The sequence below is a fragment of the Girardinichthys multiradiatus genome, chromosome 10 (assembly GCF_021462225.1).
Source record: "Girardinichthys multiradiatus isolate DD_20200921_A chromosome 10, DD_fGirMul_XY1, whole genome shotgun sequence".
NCBI lineage: Eukaryota > Metazoa > Chordata > Actinopteri > Cyprinodontiformes > Goodeidae > Girardinichthys > Girardinichthys multiradiatus.
Window position 1 is genome coordinate 15,577,620 of NC_061803.1, and position 17,519 is coordinate 15,595,138.

General features: G+C 39.8%; 1 protein-coding gene across 1 annotated transcript in view; it reads right to left on the reverse strand.

Moving 5' to 3' along the window:
• Positions 1–17,519, reverse strand: part of zgc:114120 (uncharacterized protein LOC619267 homolog) — a 148,727-nt gene that overhangs the window by 8,218 nt on the left and 122,990 nt on the right. The window contains exons 8-17 of the mRNA XM_047377159.1: positions 15,532–15,621; positions 15,134–15,174; positions 14,885–14,908; positions 13,474–13,634; positions 11,575–11,750; positions 10,365–10,495; positions 5,128–5,275; positions 3,640–3,943; positions 3,049–3,379; positions 2,817–2,959 (exon numbers count right to left, since the gene is read on the reverse strand). Of these exons, the coding sequence (XP_047233115.1) occupies positions 2,817–2,959; positions 3,049–3,379; positions 3,640–3,943; positions 5,128–5,275; positions 10,365–10,495; positions 11,575–11,750; positions 13,474–13,634; positions 14,885–14,908; positions 15,134–15,174; positions 15,532–15,621 (1,549 nt within the window). The remainder of the gene's footprint in view (positions 1–2,816; positions 2,960–3,048; positions 3,380–3,639; positions 3,944–5,127; positions 5,276–10,364; positions 10,496–11,574; positions 11,751–13,473; positions 13,635–14,884; positions 14,909–15,133; positions 15,175–15,531; positions 15,622–17,519) is intronic.

The following is a 17,519-nucleotide window of genomic DNA, read 5'->3' on the forward strand; positions in this document are numbered from 1 at the left end:
AGGCAGAGCTGAAATCCACAAACAGGATCCTGGCATAGGTTCCTGTGGAGTCCAGGTGCCGGAGGATGAAGTGAAGGGCTAAATTGACTGCATCATCTACAGACCTGTTGGCTCTGTAGGCAAATTGCAGGGGGTCCAGGAGGGGGTCGGTGATGTCTTTTAGGTGTGAGAGCACAAGGCGCTTAAAGGACTTCATCACTACAGAGGTCAGGACAACGGGTCTGAAGTCATTAAGCCCAGTGGTCCTTGGCTTCTTGGGAACAGGGACGATGGTGGAGGACTTGAAGCAGGCTGGCACATGACATGTCTCCAGTGAGGTGTTAAAAATGTCTGTGAAGACTGGAGACAGCTGATCAGCGCAGTGCTTCAGGCTGGCTGGTGAGACAGAATCCGGACCAGCAGCTTTCCGGGGGTTCTGTCTCCTGAAGAGTTTGTTGACGTCCCTCTCCTGGATGGAAAGAGCCGTCCCCGGTGTGGGTAGGGGGGCTGGTGGGGGGGAACTTCAGGGTGGGGGTTGGAGGTGCCAAGGCCCCTCTTGAGGTTGGGGAGGTGGGGGTGGTGAATTGTGGCTGCAGCTGTTGGGGGGTGTCATGGGGGATGGTTGCAGGACTGTCCCTTTGTCTTTCAAAGCGGCAGTAGAACTCATTCAGGTCGTTGGAGAGGCGTTGGTCGTTGATGGAGTGGGGGGCTTTCGGCTTGTCGTTGGTGATCTGCCTGAGCCCTTTCCAGACAGACGCAGAGTCGTTTGGCCTCTTTCACTGCCTTGCCAAACTTGTACTTCGCCTCTCTGTATATGTCTTTGTCCCCACTCCTGGAGGCCTCTTCCTTATCCAGTCTTAACCTTCTGGGTTTGGCTGTGAACCAGGGTTTGTCGTTGTTGTAACTCACCCTGGTGCATGATGGTACACAGCTGTCCTCACAGAAGCTGATGTAGGAAGTCACAGCCTCTGTGTACTCGTCCAGACTGTTGGTAGTAGTCCTGAACACATCTCAGTCTGTACAGCCTGAACACGCCTGGAGATTCTCCACAGCTTCACTGCTCCACTTCCTTGTCGTCCTCACAACAGGTTTGCAGAGCTTTAGGTTCTGCCTGTATGCAGGAATCAGGTGGCGCATAATGTGGCTGGATTGGTCCAGGTGTAACAGTGATCCATAATGTTGTCTTCTCTGGTCAGACATTTAATAAACTGTCTATATTTGGGGAGTTCGTGGGTGAGATTACCTTTGTTAAAGTCGCCAACGACGATAACTAAGGAGTCCGGGTTGGTCCGCTCCACACTCAGTATCTGGTCGGCGAGCATGCGCTGTGCGACCTGCACGTTAGCTTGCGGCGGGATGTAAACACCGACCAGGATGAACGAAGCGAATTCACGGGGGGAATAGAAAGGCTTACAGTTTATGATGAAGGATTCCAGGTCTGGAGAACAGTGCTGCTGAATCACTGTCACGTCGTTGCACCAACCACTGTTGAGGTAGAAACAGATTCCTCCACTTTTCGCTTTGCTGGAGAGTTCCGTGTCTCTGTCCGCTCTGTAGAGCTGGAATCCTGCCAGCTGCAGCGCAGAGTCCGGTATTAATCCACACAGCCACGTCTCCGTGAAACACAAAACTGCCGATGAATAAAAGTCCCTGTTTTTCCCCAACAGCAGTTGTAGTTCCTCAATTTTGTTGGGAAGTGAGTTAGAGAGAAATGTTCCAGGTAACGGCGTTCGTAGTCCACGCTGGCGAAGACGTACCAGCACCCCAGCCCGTTTCCCTCTCTTCCGGCATTTCACCGCGTGAACAAAGGTGAGCGCACCTTTGACCAGGATGTCCAAAAATTCTAGAGCAGTAGGCAGAAAAGTGGGAAATAACTCCTCTGGTGTAGTAGCCCTGATGTTCATGAGTTCTTCTCTGGTGAGAGAGCTCCGGGTACCATCACAGAAGACCGTTTTAAAGCACAAAACACAACAATGCGCACCAACACGCCGAGGCGACCATCTGCGGCGCCAGATGGTAAAGTGTCCAGATTGAGTAAAATAACTGGTGCACAAATAAAAGAAAGTCTGAGGAAGAAAATTGGATATTCTATTAAAATCTGAAATCATAACAAAATCAGTACGTTCTTGAACTCTTAGCTCTGTGTTTTGGTGCTGGTTAAAAACAGCAGCAGGAGCGTAGCGTCTTGATTTAATCAAATTCAGCTCAAATAATATAATGAAGATGTAGAGCTGTTGGAGACACCTCTAAAATGTCACTGAATGTTATTTAAAATTAAACTTCCCTTCTAAGAAGCTGAGCTAAACTGGTACGTTTACAAATTGAATGACTCTATACAATTTAACTCATAAATCCTCTTAGTGCTTCACAGATTAAGGACAGTGTTTCACTGTCATTAACTCTACTTTTTTGTTAAAGTACACCATGGATCAGTGCTTATGTTTTTGTGTGCATATGCTCTGTCCTCTCAAACCACCAGTTGCTAAATGCTCTTCCAGCAGGGGTGGTTCCTGCAAGTCAGTGCTTGATGCAATTGGCTGGGTTTCCTTAGATAGAAAACATTGAACCAATTAGAAAAGTGATCTTAACTTGACTGTATTGTTTGATAACTAGGCAAAATTTGAATCTATGTAACTGGCTTTAAATTTGTCTATCTGATTAGATTGAATTATTTTTGTATCTTTGGTGAAGCACCTTAAGATAACATTTGTGGTGAATTAGTGCTATATAAACTAAACTGAACTCAAACTGAAGAAATTAGTTTTATTATCTGGTTTCACAACTGATCACTTTGTTTAGTTACATTAATAGTGCCAGTTAGAACCTCTGCGTCTCACCTTCTGGTTCTTGTTGGTGATGATCACCTCTCCAGTGCGGTTCGTGGTGAGGCCATGAGCCGAAGGGAAGCTTCGGCGAGGGGGAGGTGGGGGAGGGGATTTGGAGGGTTTTTCTGTTTTGTATCTGGCTACACTGAGGTCCACTGTATAATAAGGAAAGATCACATGTTTAGTTTTATTAAATAAATAATATTTTTTCTGCACAGATGACAGTGAAATCTGGACAACTCACCTGACCCTCGATGTGAACCGCCACCCTCCATGCTGTTGAGCTTCTGAGCAGCCAGCTGCACTTTGCCAGGCTGCTGGTCCCCGCTGGATATGGTGGTGGCCGTGGTTCCAGTGGTCCCTGCAGCTGAAGAAGTAGCTGTGGTGGAGGTTATTGGGAGGGTAATCTGGGGTTTTGGGGGCACTGCCGGTTTGTTTATGTGCTTGGCAGCAAAGTCTAGGTCTGGAATGGCCTTCATCAGCTCAGCCTGGGTCTCCTCCAGCAGGCGATTGATGTCCTGGGCACTAAACTGGGTCAAACTGGCGCGTTTCTCCTCCCAGTCCCGTTCAGCCGCCTAACAGATATACAGACGCAGATAAATAAGACACAATAGCATAAAACTACTGGCAAGATATATGGAGTGTGCTTTCTAATGCTGTCCCAACAAATGGAAAAATAAACCATCTGCTTGTGTGTGATGAGAGGTCTCAGTAACAGATTTAAAAGCTTTCAGTTATAATGTCATATGTAAATGAAAATCTACCATCTGGCAGAAGAGTAAGCTGTAAATATATTTCTGTTCATAGCAGACTGAATGCTCACGATGAGGTTTACCAGTCTGACTTCAGCAGACACAGCTTTGTCTGCAGGACGCCGACTTGGCAGCTCATCCAGGACTCGGTTTCTGAAGGTCATGGAGGACTGGATGTCCTGATCGGGACCAGAGGTGTCAACTTCACTGACAGAGGAGGACATAGGCATCCAGTTGGCCAGACCAGCACTGGTGCTCAGGTCACTAAGACTGAGAGGAGGACTGTTTAGGAGGTCCAGGTCGGAGCTGTGACTCAGGTCCTCTGATCTCTTCTGGGATTGGCTGGAGAGGTCTTCAGGGGTCTTCCACACACCTTCAGAAACTTGTCTGTACAAACAGAGAAATCGCAAAGTTTCTGTACTGCACCTCAGGATGTTAGGTGCAGCAGAATGATGTGGTACTTAAATTAAGTATAGTGAGAATTTTAGTTTCATATTTAAATCCCTTTTATTTGGTATAAAGAAAGGAATGCTTTTGAACAAAAGCATTTTAAAAATGCAAGTTAATAGGCACAACTTCATAAAATCATTTGAATCATACACTAACTGTAGTGCATAATTGTGAAGTAAAACAAGATTGAAACAGTGTTTTCAAAAGATTTTAAAAACAAAATCTCAAAACTGTGGCATTCATTTTCATCCAGCCTCAATGAGCCAATTAAACAAAGGTAGGAACACCATTCACTGCAGTTAAAAGTCTTTTGAGGTACATCTCCACCAGACTTGTTCATCGAGAGACTTAAATTTTGGTTATACTTCTTTGCTAAACAGTTGAAGGCTAGATTGGATGGGGAACATCAGTCTGGACATTGACTGGGCAATTGTAACACATGCATATGCTTTGATCTAAACCATTTCAATGTAGCTCTGGTTGTATGTTTAGGATCATTGTCCTGCTGAAAGGTGAAGCTTTGCCTCAGTTTCAAGTCTTTAACAGATTCTAACAGGTTTTCTTCCACGATTGCTCTGTATTTAGCTCCTTCCATCTTCCCATCAGCTCTGACCAGCTTCCCTGCCCCTGCTGAAGAATGGCTGTGGGAAGTATGCCTAATGTTTAAAAAGAAATGCAGTACAGATTGAGTTTGCTAAGTAATATATGGGTTTATTAAAAAGGGTTGTTTTATATTTCAACGCTTGTTCCTATATTTTATTATCTGCCGACATAATACTCTTCAACCCACAAAGAGGCTGATGTGGAGGTTGAATCTGTTTAGTCTTGATCACAGTATGCTCTGATGAAAAAGTCATCTGATGTAAAAATGGACCAGAATATCTCATTAGTTTTATCAGCAGTACTGATCCTGAAAAGGAGATCTGACTCCTCTGATCTAACAATATTCGGACATTATCACTTTGATGCATGGGGGGTTTAGATACTATGTAACACATTCATACATCAAGTTTAAAATTAATAAGGATCTTATACATGTCAATCTTTTTTTCTGCAAGACATTTCTCCTAAATCATTAAAACAACTATCTAATGAAAAAGAGGAGCGTTTGATGGGAGTACCTGCGAAGGGTGCTGAGAGCATCAATCATGGTGTTGCAACGTTTTAGTAGAGCTTCCAAGCGTTGGGGTTCCTCTTTAAGGAACTTAACAGCCTCCACCTCCACCCTCAGCACAACTCGCATCTTACTCTGTAGGCTGGGAAACTGGTCTGTAGAAGAGAGAAAAGAAGGATATTACTGAAGAGAGAATATCGTGTCAGAACATACATAAAGAAAAAACAGAGTGGCATAGAAAGGAATGTCAAAGGGAGGTCAGAGATAAATATTTTGAATCAGTTGTGCTCAGCAAAACAGAGTGCATATTAACTTTAATATAATAATGTAGAACAGTTATTAACATTCCAATCAGAGGCCATTTAGTTTCTATCCAAACATTTAAAAATGTGTGCAATATATTCAGTCATAATTAAAATAAGCATTTTTATCAAGACTATCCTCTGACCCTCCAAAATTCCATTGTAGGATCTCTGCTCCTCCCCTTCTGGTTGGTTCTGGCAGCTCATTGTCTGCAGCTGCAACGCATTCTCCTAATGAGCTCATGGGCTTCTTAAGGTAGCTGCTGATACAGACCTTTGCTGGAACATAACCTCAGTTATGTGGACTCCTGTCTGTCTGCCTATCCGTCTGCCTGCCTGCCTGTCTGCCAGTCGACCTGCCTATCTGCCTACCTGCCTGCCAACATCTGGTAATACCCCCTCCTAAGGACTGCACTGTAAATATTCTCATCACCAGTACTCTCCCTCTCTCTCCTTGGATTCCTGGCTTTACCTCCTCCTCCTCTGGCTTCTGGACAACTCCAACTCAAGATTCCTTAAAGAAAGTCTACAGTAGAAATAAACCTCATTTACTGTCTTATCCTGTGTGCTGAGTCTGTTTCATCCTCTGGTTTTGTTCTAATTCGACTATCTAAGCATTCATGATATCCATAAATTGATGATTAAACCAAAAGGCCTCTTTGATGAAGTTCTTCACTTTCATGCCTTCTTAAAAAAGGTCCGAACCACCTTAAAACCCCACAACATCCATCCATCGTCTTCTATTAATGCGTGATTGGATCAATAAGCTAACAGGTCCAGGAAGGAAACTCAAACATCCCTCTCACCTAGCAACACTCTCCAACTCCTTGTGTGGTGGTATCTTAAGGTGTTCCAATGACTGTATGGACATATGGTTCCTATATTAGGTTCTGGATATGCCCACAGGTCTCTTTCCAGTGGTTCCAATTTGCCTGCCTGGAAAACCTCCAAAAACAGGTCTCCATGAGAAATCCTAATGAGATGCCCAAACCACCTCATCGAACTCCTTACAATGTGGTGGCTCCTTTTGTGTTTAGCCTGAATGGAGAACCCAATAACTGAACTACAAATTCCATGTCCTGTCTGGGAACAATAAACTGTTAATAGTGATTTCTGACAAAAACAAAAGTAGATTTACGCATATAGTTGTGGCTAAAATGTATTTATTGAGTGCTGCTACAGCTGTTTTATTATTTTCCTGTTTATAACACAATGTCGTCATGTATTGGTATTGGTAATGACAGGAGAAGCATTATGAAGACTTTTTTTTTGTGTATCATAAAAAATAAAGAAATGAGAACGAAGTGGCGATTACAGAGGATCTAACGGTGGAGTGACAAAAACTTGGAATATTTATATTGGGAAGTTTGATTATTGAATGCTACACAGGTGAGTAAGTCAATAGATGAACAGCGGTGGAAGAATAAGATGCTAAGGTACCAAAGGAAAGTATTGAGTACACATGGAAACACAGAAAAACAATGTACATGAATGCAAACAGGAAAATCCCTAAAATACAAATTAAATACAACAAAATAACTAAACAAAACTCAAAGTCTAGCAGATCTCGACAGATGGATGGCTGAAGCAGTATGCCTTGACAGCCGTTCAGGTCTGCTGGCATTGATGTGGCTTTATAATTATCTTCTGATAACAATCAACAAAGCTCACCTTTACCTGTTTGTAACACTTCTTACTTTACCCACAAACATTAGCAGATTTTCTACAAGTTTCACTCTTTTCGAAAGAAAGAATATCCTCACATTTGTAGGACATGGCAACAACAAGTGTTCAGCCAGTACTATAATGAACCCCACAGAGCTTAAGAATAAGTCATTAATATTCAGTGAACAGAGAGTAATACACAGGTCAGGGCAGCAGGACAAGCGAGGCCAAAGCTGAAACTTCGTGAACAGCAATCAATGGGTAAGAAGACTCATGAATATGTATGTTACTTTGAATAACATTGTTTCAATGGGCAACTGTTAACGATTACTCACACCTGAACCATAACCTCCAACTAAAACAAAGTTTTACATATGTAAAAATCTATTTTATTAATATTTATTAAAACCATATTGCATTTTCAGTGGATTATTTTATCAAATAAACATAATTAGTCTCACCATTTATAGTGAATTGCATAAATATGCCTTGAACCTTTCAAAATTTTGTCAGATTACAACAGCCAACTAAAATCTGTTTTATTGTTGTCATGTCATAGACCACCACAATGTTGTGCATAACTGTCAGGTGGAAGTAAAACAATATATGGTTTTCAAATCCTTTCGCAAATGAAATACTAAAGAATGTGGCATGTATACATTTGTATTCCCCTTTTAGATCCCTTTATAAAATTAAGTGTAACCAACTGCTTCCAGAAGACACCTAATTAGTAAATAAAGTTCACCTTTGTGTAAATTTATCCTAGTATAAATCCAGCTGTTCGGTGAAATCCTCAGATTTTGTCAGAGGAATATTAGAGAACAAACTGCCTCATAAAAACCAGCGAACACCGCAGACAGGCCAGAGTAATGTTGTGGCGAAGTTTAAAGAAAGGTTAGGTTATAAAACGCTAGTCCAAGCTTTGAACATCTCATAGAGCACTGTTCAGTCCATCATCTGAAAATTGAAAGAATATGGCACAAGTGCAAGCCTACCAATAAGCAGCACATCCATTCCAAATGTGACAGCCTAGGGAAAGGAGAGCAATAATCTGATAAGCAGCCTAGAGGACTATGATGAGTTTGGAGGAGCAGCAGAAATCCACAGATCAGGTAGGAGAATCTGTTGGCAGAACAAGAATAATAAGCTGGCCTTTATAGAAAGGTAGTCCCATTTGACACGAGCCAAGCAGGGGTCACAGCAAACCTGTGGAAGAAGGTGCTCTGGTCAGATGAGACCAAAATGAAACTTTCTGGCCTACATTGTGCTTGGTAGAAATTTAACAATACACTCCCCCTGAACAAAACACCCACAACATGAGACAGGTGTGCTTTTCTTCAGCAGGGTCAGTGTTGAATGGAGGTTAAATGCAGGGCAATCCTGGAAAAAAAACTGTTAGAGGCTGGAAAAAACATCAGACTGGTTGAGAAGTTCACCTTCAAACAGGATTACAACCCTAAACATAAAACCAGAGTTACAATGGAATTATTTAAATCCAGGCATAGTCATGTGTGGCACAGTCAATATCAAGACATACATTCAATTCTGAAAATGTCACAAAACTTGAAAATGTGTTTTCACAGAAACTCTCCTTCCATTTTGACTACTTTTTCACAGTAGAATGGGCAAAAGTGTTACCTTCTATGTGCAAAGTTGTAGAGGCAAACCCTAAAAGTCTTGCTTATACTGAAAAGTTGTGTTTCAATGTACTGAATCATTGGTGATAAATAGAAAGGCTCTACAAACTTCTCAGACTTATTTGTTAAAAATCTTCAAAACCATGTTAAATCATCTTCACTTTATAATTATGCACTACTCTTTTTAGTCTATAAAATACATTTGAAACCAGATAATTACATATGTTGTATGAAAAGACAATATTTTCTCACTCTCTGACAATAAAACAAAACTTTTCCTGTTTTTGTCAAGCTAATATGACCTAACACCCTCTTTGCTAAATGCCAGAACAATGAGAGAATTTTTTTTTTTTACTTTGTTCACTGTCAGAAGTTTACAAACATTTCACAAACTGTATTTGGTAGAATTGCCTTCCATTTTTTATGTATTGTTTGGCACTAGTGGCCTTTGTTGATAGTTACCAGACAGGAAATGGGCAGAAAGAGAATTGGGGAGACATGCAGCAAAAGTCTAAAGGTCAGGAATCAAACCCAGGATGGCTGTGTCGAGGAAAATAGCTCTTATATATATGGAGCGCCTGCTCTACCGTTACATCATGCATTGCCCCAGAATTGCCTATTAAATGGCATGATATAGATCAAATGGTTTTGCTATCCTTCCACAAGATTCCCAGAATAGTTCAGTCACATTTTGGCCTGGCTTTGTGATGGCCACTCCAGAACATTGACTTTAATTACCTGAAAGCAACTTTGTAACTAATTTGCCAGTATGTCAAGCTTCCTACTTTTTTCCTACTAACAATGTGCAAATGGGCAATATGTTCATACACTTAAAATTATGTTTCATCACACCAAAGGAAAATTCTTCAGAAATTAAGCTCTTTGTCCCTGAGTGCATTTGCTAACTGTAATATTTTTCTGTTACTTTTGGAGTAATGGCTTCTTGCTCGCTAAATGGCCTTTCTAGCACTCTCTTACCAGCTTCAGCGACACCTTCTTCACAAGGTCTTTAAGTTTGTTCTGTGATTGATACTCATGTTTTACAGCATAACACCAGGCTATGATGTCTGGACATTTGTATGTTGTTTAAACTTGCATATAATTGTTTGAACAGATGAAAGAAGCACTTTCAGGCATCTGGAAATTGCACCAAAGGATAAATCATGCTTGTCGAGGTCCAGAATTTCTCTAATATGTTGGCTGATTTCTGGAGACTTTCCATGTTGTCAAACAGGAAAGCAGTGTGTTTAAAGTGTTACCTTAAAATACATCCAGGGGTGTGCCTCCTTTTAACTAATCAGAAGCTTACCAAATCCTTACATCATAACCCGGGCTTCACCAAATTGATTAAAGGCATAGTAATTTTAGTGGATGTAAACCTCTGAATTTAAAGAAAGTAACTAAAAACCCTCTAAAAAACCTCTCGTTATTTTGACATTTAGCATACAGAAATCATTTTGTTAATCCTAACAAAGCCAATGCAAGTTTTGTCAGATTTGATGTTAGGCAGCGAGGAAAAAGGTTATGTGGTGTATATTGATGCTGATGAGCTGAAAGTCAGTTGTGTGTGAAGGTAAGACCAGTGGATGCTGAGAACCTACTGCATTTAAAAAACAACAGATATACAAAACAGCATTTACTTTTGAGTTCAGTGAGAGTCTCTCCTAACATCCTCAGCTCTTTGCTCTTCTGTTCCACTTCCCGCTCCGTCACCAGGCCATGGTTGACAGAAGAGTTTCTCTGCAGCTCATCAACAGACTTCTCCAGGTCGCTGTAGTAAATAAACAGAAAACCCAACACCCTCAGGAAAAAAAATGTGGTTCACATTTGAGATGATAGTTCCACAAAATTCTATTTTCAACATGATTTTCTAACCAGACCAATATAACTTCTTTCACAGACCAGTTGCTACATGTTCAGCAATTACTGTATATATCTGGGTTAACACAGAAAACGGCTAATTCAAAAATACAGCCACTGTTGACTCTCCAGGGTCTGCATAATCATTGAGACATGCAAAAAAAAAAGGAGAAAACAAATACACCTGCAACTAATTAAACCAAACTCTGCACAATAAATTACAATAAAAGCACATAAATATTCAGATCTGCACTCCTACAGCGCAGATGCTCCTTAAGCTTCTGAAAACAGGATCAATCCATCTTTTTCCTTCATTGTATGGAACCTGGAAATCAAACCTTTATATGCATCTTCATTTACTCATTTGCCCTAAGACGTGAATGAGTGCGTGTGTGATTGTTTGTCCTGTGTGTGTCTGTGTTGCCCTGCGATGGACTGGTGACCTGTCCAGGGTGTACCCAGCCTCCTGCCCATAAACTGCTTGAGATAGTCACCAGCTTCCCTACGAGCCAATATGGAAGAAGCGGTAGAAAATGACTGACTGACATTTTGCTGTAGTTGCGGCTGCAAATGTGTTTTTAGGGTACGTTTCTTCTAGCGTTGCACATATATAGACTAACATCTTTGCTCATTCATCTAAGCAGAATTGCTCATGTTCAGATTTAATGGTGAGCATTGTGAACATTCAGGAATTTGGCCTGGACTTTGACTGGGCCACTAACAGGCCTTGATCTTTATTATTCCATTGTAGCACTGGTTGAAGGTGAACCTCCACCCTTGTCCCTATCTTTTGCAGCCTCTAAAATGTTTTCTTGTAGAACTGCCCTGCCTTTAGCTCCATTCATCTTCCCCAACAAAAGTACCATCATATTTGACAGTGTGGATAGTGTGTTCAGCTTAATTTGCAGAGATGGTAACACCCCCCCACCCACCACCTTTGCAGCTTTTTGTTTCTTCTGATCAACAAATGCAAACTGGCTCTGAACTCACTGCAGCTGCTGAATGAGTAGTTCCTCCTGGTTCAGGTACTTCAGCCTCTCCTCCTCCACTAAGAGGCGCTGTCTCTGGAGTGGGTCTTCTTGGGGTCGCATGGCATCCAACATCATGAGGCTCAGCTCAGACTCAGTATGACGCAGTAGAGACAGAACAGAGTCCTGGTTCTCCAGCTGAGAAGGCAATTATTTTGTCATTTTTAGGGTTTTTGTATTAAAATATCTGGTTTATGAAAAAAACTAAATTCCTAAAGGTTTTAAATGTTTATAGTGTTAAAATAAGAAATAATTTTTTGTTACATTAGGTTCTTTATTAAATTCTGATGCTTTGGTGCTTTTACTGAAGCTTATTAAAGTCGTATGGTTCAAGCAGTTGTAATTGAGAAGCAGTTTTTCCATTATTGTTCAAGCACAGGCCAGGTGCTTTCATTAGGAGGTCACCGTAATCCAGAAAAACAAAAAGGTTGCAGAAACCTATTTAAGTTCAACTTTGAGGTGGGCCTTTGAATGTGAGTTTTACATGACAGTCTTATAAATAATATAAGATGTGATTACAATTGCATCTCATTGAACAGCTGTGACGTCAGGATATTTGGACAGCATTTTGCCATTTGCGAATATCAGGAACTTGTTTTTTTTTTTTCAACATTTAACATCAGTTTAAATTGGGTTTATGCTGCTGGTGGAGATGAGCAGTACATAACTGTGTCATCTGCAGACAAGGACATAACAAAAACTTCCTTATATTTTAACTAAAGACAAGGTATCCCAATGTCGAGCCCTGCAAAACTTCTGGATGTTGGGAGAAAATAAAAGAGGAAATAAACCAACTACAATGTACCAACTGTGTGTTATATTTTAAGTGGTGTGGTTAACTGTATCAGAGGCCTCTACAAACAAAGGAAATGAGCAGTATATGTTTTTTTGCAATAATCTGAATCAATAATGTCATTCATTTGGAATAATAAAGTAGTCATTTTCAGCTATTTGTCTTTAAATTTAAAAACATGATGTTATTAACAGATTTGCACAGAGCTGTATTTATGATTAAGATGATGGGTTGAAGGTCAAAAGGATTTATTTTACTTCACTTAAGATTTTACAAATATTTGTAGAAGATTTTCATGATAGTTTAGGAGCAATCAAAGTCCACACACATTTCCCCGTCCATAATACATAATATTTGTAATGATGTGTCTTTCAAGTAATTATATATATATATATATATATATATATATATTTATAAGAACTTTTTTGGCCTGCTTGTTTTATTGCTTTCATTAGTTTAGAATCAGAATTAGCTTTATTGGCCAAGATGTGTGCGCAAACAAGGAATTTGACTTCAACTGACATGCTCACAGCAAACAAACATTGAGTATAAATATATAAATATATAACCTTCAGAGGAAATGAAATAAGAACATGATTTAAATGTGTATATGTTCGCACATTTTTTATTTATTTTTTTCTTAAAGGTAAGGTGTGGTAGTTTTACAGTGGAGTAGCTGACTACTCAGGCTAAAAGGTGTACATTGTGTTCAGAGAGACAATAAGCATGTCTGGGACATCTGGTTTTTGCAAATTGCATTCTGCAGTGTAGTAGCTTGTGTGCAGGATGTGTAGAGAGATACATATTTTCCCCTTAAAATACATGTAATAGTATTGCTTGTTGTATATTTATTTTTAAATTTTTTGTATTTTTTTGTATTGTTTATTTCATCAAAATTAAACTTTCTAAGTTTTTAATAGTATTTCTATATTTATTTATTCACTTACTGTTGACTAAATGATTTCATTCCAGGGGTTTTGTAGCTGTGTTGCCATTACAGATTTTCCAGAAACAGCAACAAATAAGTAGTCCAAACATTGAGCAGCTGTTTTCAGTCCACAAACACACCTGCATGTTCCGCAGCTGCGACAGCTGCTTGCGCAGAGCGTTGGTGTTCTGCTGCAGGCCTTGAAGGTGGAGCTGCATCTGCATACGGGACACGGCCACAGGCTGGTTGGCCACTGAACATGGAGGCGGCATCAGGGCCAAGGGAGCAGATGGTGTCAGAGCTGCTCAACATAAACAAAAACGTAAGTGAGTGAGCGCTGCTTCGACTTTTATTCTTTGATGCCTTTGAGGAAAATTCAGAGCTGAAAGAAATTGTCCCAAAGCAGAAATTTTTTAATAAAGATTTAAACGTAAAATTGACCCCTCAGTTGTTTGAATGTTAAATCTGTGGTAGATAAACTTACCAGAAGCAGAATATTGTTTTAAGACGTATTTCAACAGGACAACATCTATCAGTGCTGAAGGTCAAGAGGGGACACTACAGCAGACTGAACAATAAACAACATGGGAAGGCTTCAAGGACAAATATGGCAATAATGAAAAACATTTTCAAGTGTCTCATTATAACACCGTCCCAAGACAACTGAAATGTATGAGAGCTTCCAAATCTGATAATCCTCTGAAATGACAATAACAGCTAAGCTCCCACGGTAATTAGTGTATTGGGTTACATGAATCATGCAGAACAGGAACATGGAGAGGAACTCAGAACAGAGTTGCATTTAAGCTGACTTTAATCAACTTAAACAAAAAAGAACCAATGTCAGAAAATCAAATTAATATTTTAAACACATCACAAAGCCTCTGCAAGCAAGGTCAATTTGTTTAACTGCCCGAAGTTTGAATGATAAAAGTTATAGCAAAAGAGCTTAAGCCACTGTGAGGCCTGATAAAACATCACTGCAGATGAAACATCTAATTTCTCAGTGGTCAAAATAAAGATGCCGAACTGAAAGATTTTAATTAAATAGAACCAAAGTCGCAGCTTGAGCTAATCTCACTTTTGTTAGTGACCATCATTCTAGGGGATGGATGGATGGATGGATGGATCGAGTGAGTGAGTTCCACCTTTTAAATTGAATTATTAAAATAAATAAAATTTTAATGACATTCCAATTTATTGGGATGCACCTGTAACCGCACTGCAACACACACACCATAATAATCAGTAGGTATTCATATCTATCCAAACACAATTAACTCAAAACCAAAAGAATAGGCAAAAACTCACAGAACATTTTGTGAGCTAATGTAATGCAACTCAATGAAATCTATCTTAAGCACACAAAAACAAAGAAAATTGAACGACAACAGTTGTCAGAGAGGCAGGTCCTTTAAGACAACACATGTAAGGTATGTAGATCATTTGGAAGCGAATGGATCTCCAAGAACAAGATAATAATGAAGGATTCAGGCTGGGGCAGACAGGGGAACGAGTTTCAGACACTTCAGGAACACAAACTGTAGCTACCTTTCTTTTTTTTAGTTTGTCCAGCTAAAACAAAATGAGCAACAGTTACAAAGCAGCAAGAGCAAAAGCCAGAGACACGGTGAGAGAAATAAAAAAAGACAGCCATTAAAATCAATCACATATGACCTAAGCAGATAAAAATGAAACAGCAGCTGGTCTTAAAGAAAGAAAAGTAAATGTATGTGGCCAGTAGGAGGCAGCTGTAATGAATAGTGAAGGACTGACTAGATGCAGGCAGTGAAAACTTACGGTCATTTCCTGAACAGTCACTGGCTGACTCAAGCTTCTCCCTGCAAGACAGAAGTGTTTAACTTCAAATCAGACTAATGGTATTTTTAATAAAGAGTGGAAATTTTGATTTTGTCTGTGTGCATTCAGATCAATTGTTCGGGATTCACAGTATTCAAACACGTCAAGACCAAATATGTTGTTTTCTCCGTCACATCACCACCTGCCATTTTTATTTTTCATATTACAGAAATTCCTATCTGCCTGTAAATTACATTTCAGTATTCAATGAGAATTACGTCTAATGCTGTGTAGGAGCAACATAAATAAAACTTAAAGATTCCTGAAAAAACAGTTTACTAAAGGAGGTCAAAGTAAACAGACAAGCTTACTTTTTTGCTAATCTGTGTTTAACTTACGGACTTTCAACTTCAGGCGCTCTGGTCAGAACTCTCTGCAGCAGCCCGGTCAGGCTTGCTATCTGCTTCTCCATCGCTTCCATTCGCTCCCTGGATTCATACCAAAAATCCAGAACATACTTTAACTAACAGACCTTTCATGCATATTTTATACAGAGCACTTAAGTGCAGCAACATAATTATCCACTAAGGCAATACTGATCAATTAAATTCATCACATACTCATTGTACAAACAAGAAAATCTATTTAGTTTTTTTTTTCAGCTATTGGTAATAGGTAAGAATCACTCTCTCTCTTACTCTCATAGTTATCTATATATTTATATAGAGAGAGATGTGGGCTTTTATAGCTCAATGATGTAATTTTTTTAAATTCCTGCATTCTTTGATTTTGCTCTGCAAGTGGTTGTTTTTTTGTTTTTACATTCAGAAAACAAAACCAGCAAAGAAAGGAAAAAGTAAGGACAGATTCAATAAAACAACTGCAAAACATTTTCATGAAGACACAAGCAATGTTCAAGCTCCTTAGTTTTGGAGAAAATGCATCCTCTGGTGTGCTTTTCTGCACACTGTATAAGCCTGGAACTCAAATGTCAGTTCATACAGGAGCCCAGGTACTTATATTCTTGCACCCCTTTCATTGCCTGTCCATTTAGAAAGACTGGAGGGACAGGGGGAGAAGCCTTCCTAAAATCTATGCACATTTCTCTTGTAGTGGAGACCTTATGTGCAAAAAAGATGACTTGCTCCACTCCAGAAAATCCTGGAGGACAGGGCCATGTCCAGTTGGGGCATCACCATTCAACAGGGACAAAATGACCAACTCGTCAGCAAACTTTATAATATGATTTTCATGCTGGCTTTGGCACATATTTGTGTAAAATAACAAAGGTGATACAACGCAACACTGAGGCACACCTGTAGAAGACACCACAGCATCAGACAATGTGCCATTAACTTTGAACCACTGGTTCCTTTTATTTTTCAGGACACAGCATTAACAAAAAGTGTCATGTTGACATGGTTTTTGGTTCCGGATGGTCTGATAAGAATATTTCACAACCTGCTGGGATTTTTCATGCTCAACCATCTCTCAGAACTGCCTGAAACAAAAAATATCCACTGAGTGGCAGTTGTGTGGACAGCAATTTCTTCCTCATTTCTATTTGCCATGAAGATTTAAGGCATTTCTGAAGGCAACAGGTGGTCCAAATTGGTACAAGTATGGCGTACCTAAAAAAGGAAGTTGGTGAGTGTATATTAGGCAGGGTGACCAGGTCCATATCAACAATGTTGGGATCGATTGGTCTCCTTCCTTCTGCGAACAGCGGCTGATGGAGAGACCAGACCATGCGTCAGCTGAAGTCCTTGAAACTCGCAGGCAAGTAATGCTTCTACTTTGAAAAATCCTTGGATCCAAAATTGACTACTGTTACGCCCGTCGTATGCAACAAAGTTCAGTAAGGATTTGCTGTTCGAGTACCCAGCACTCATTCATAAAAGGGGGTAATTAAGACAAGCCTGATATTCTCTTCTGAGGCCTACAGGAGCGGGCAGGTCTAATTGAAGCGGCTTCCCCCACGACCTGAAGGCGAGTTATTGGACCGGAGTTTGGCCAAGTAATATTTTGTTAAATATTATTTTAACATATCCTTAATAATATTTCCTTAAATATTATTTTACTCAATAAAGACAGCTAATTAAACACCACTGAAAATATTTCACCCAGAAGGTTGTTTTTATTAAGCAAATCATTCTTTGAAATATTATTTTATTAAAATAAGGTTTTTCCCATCTTGCATTGTGATTGGTTATTTGATGGTATATTAATTGTCTAAGTTCCAAGACTAACTTAACCTCAGATTCCTGAAGATAATCCCTGGTTCTGAAACATAAATAACATTGAATGGTAATGTAAAAAAACAAGAGGGAGCAAATATTTACATTTGAGCATTAAGCGGGGATTTGTATTTTGTTTTTGTTCATTT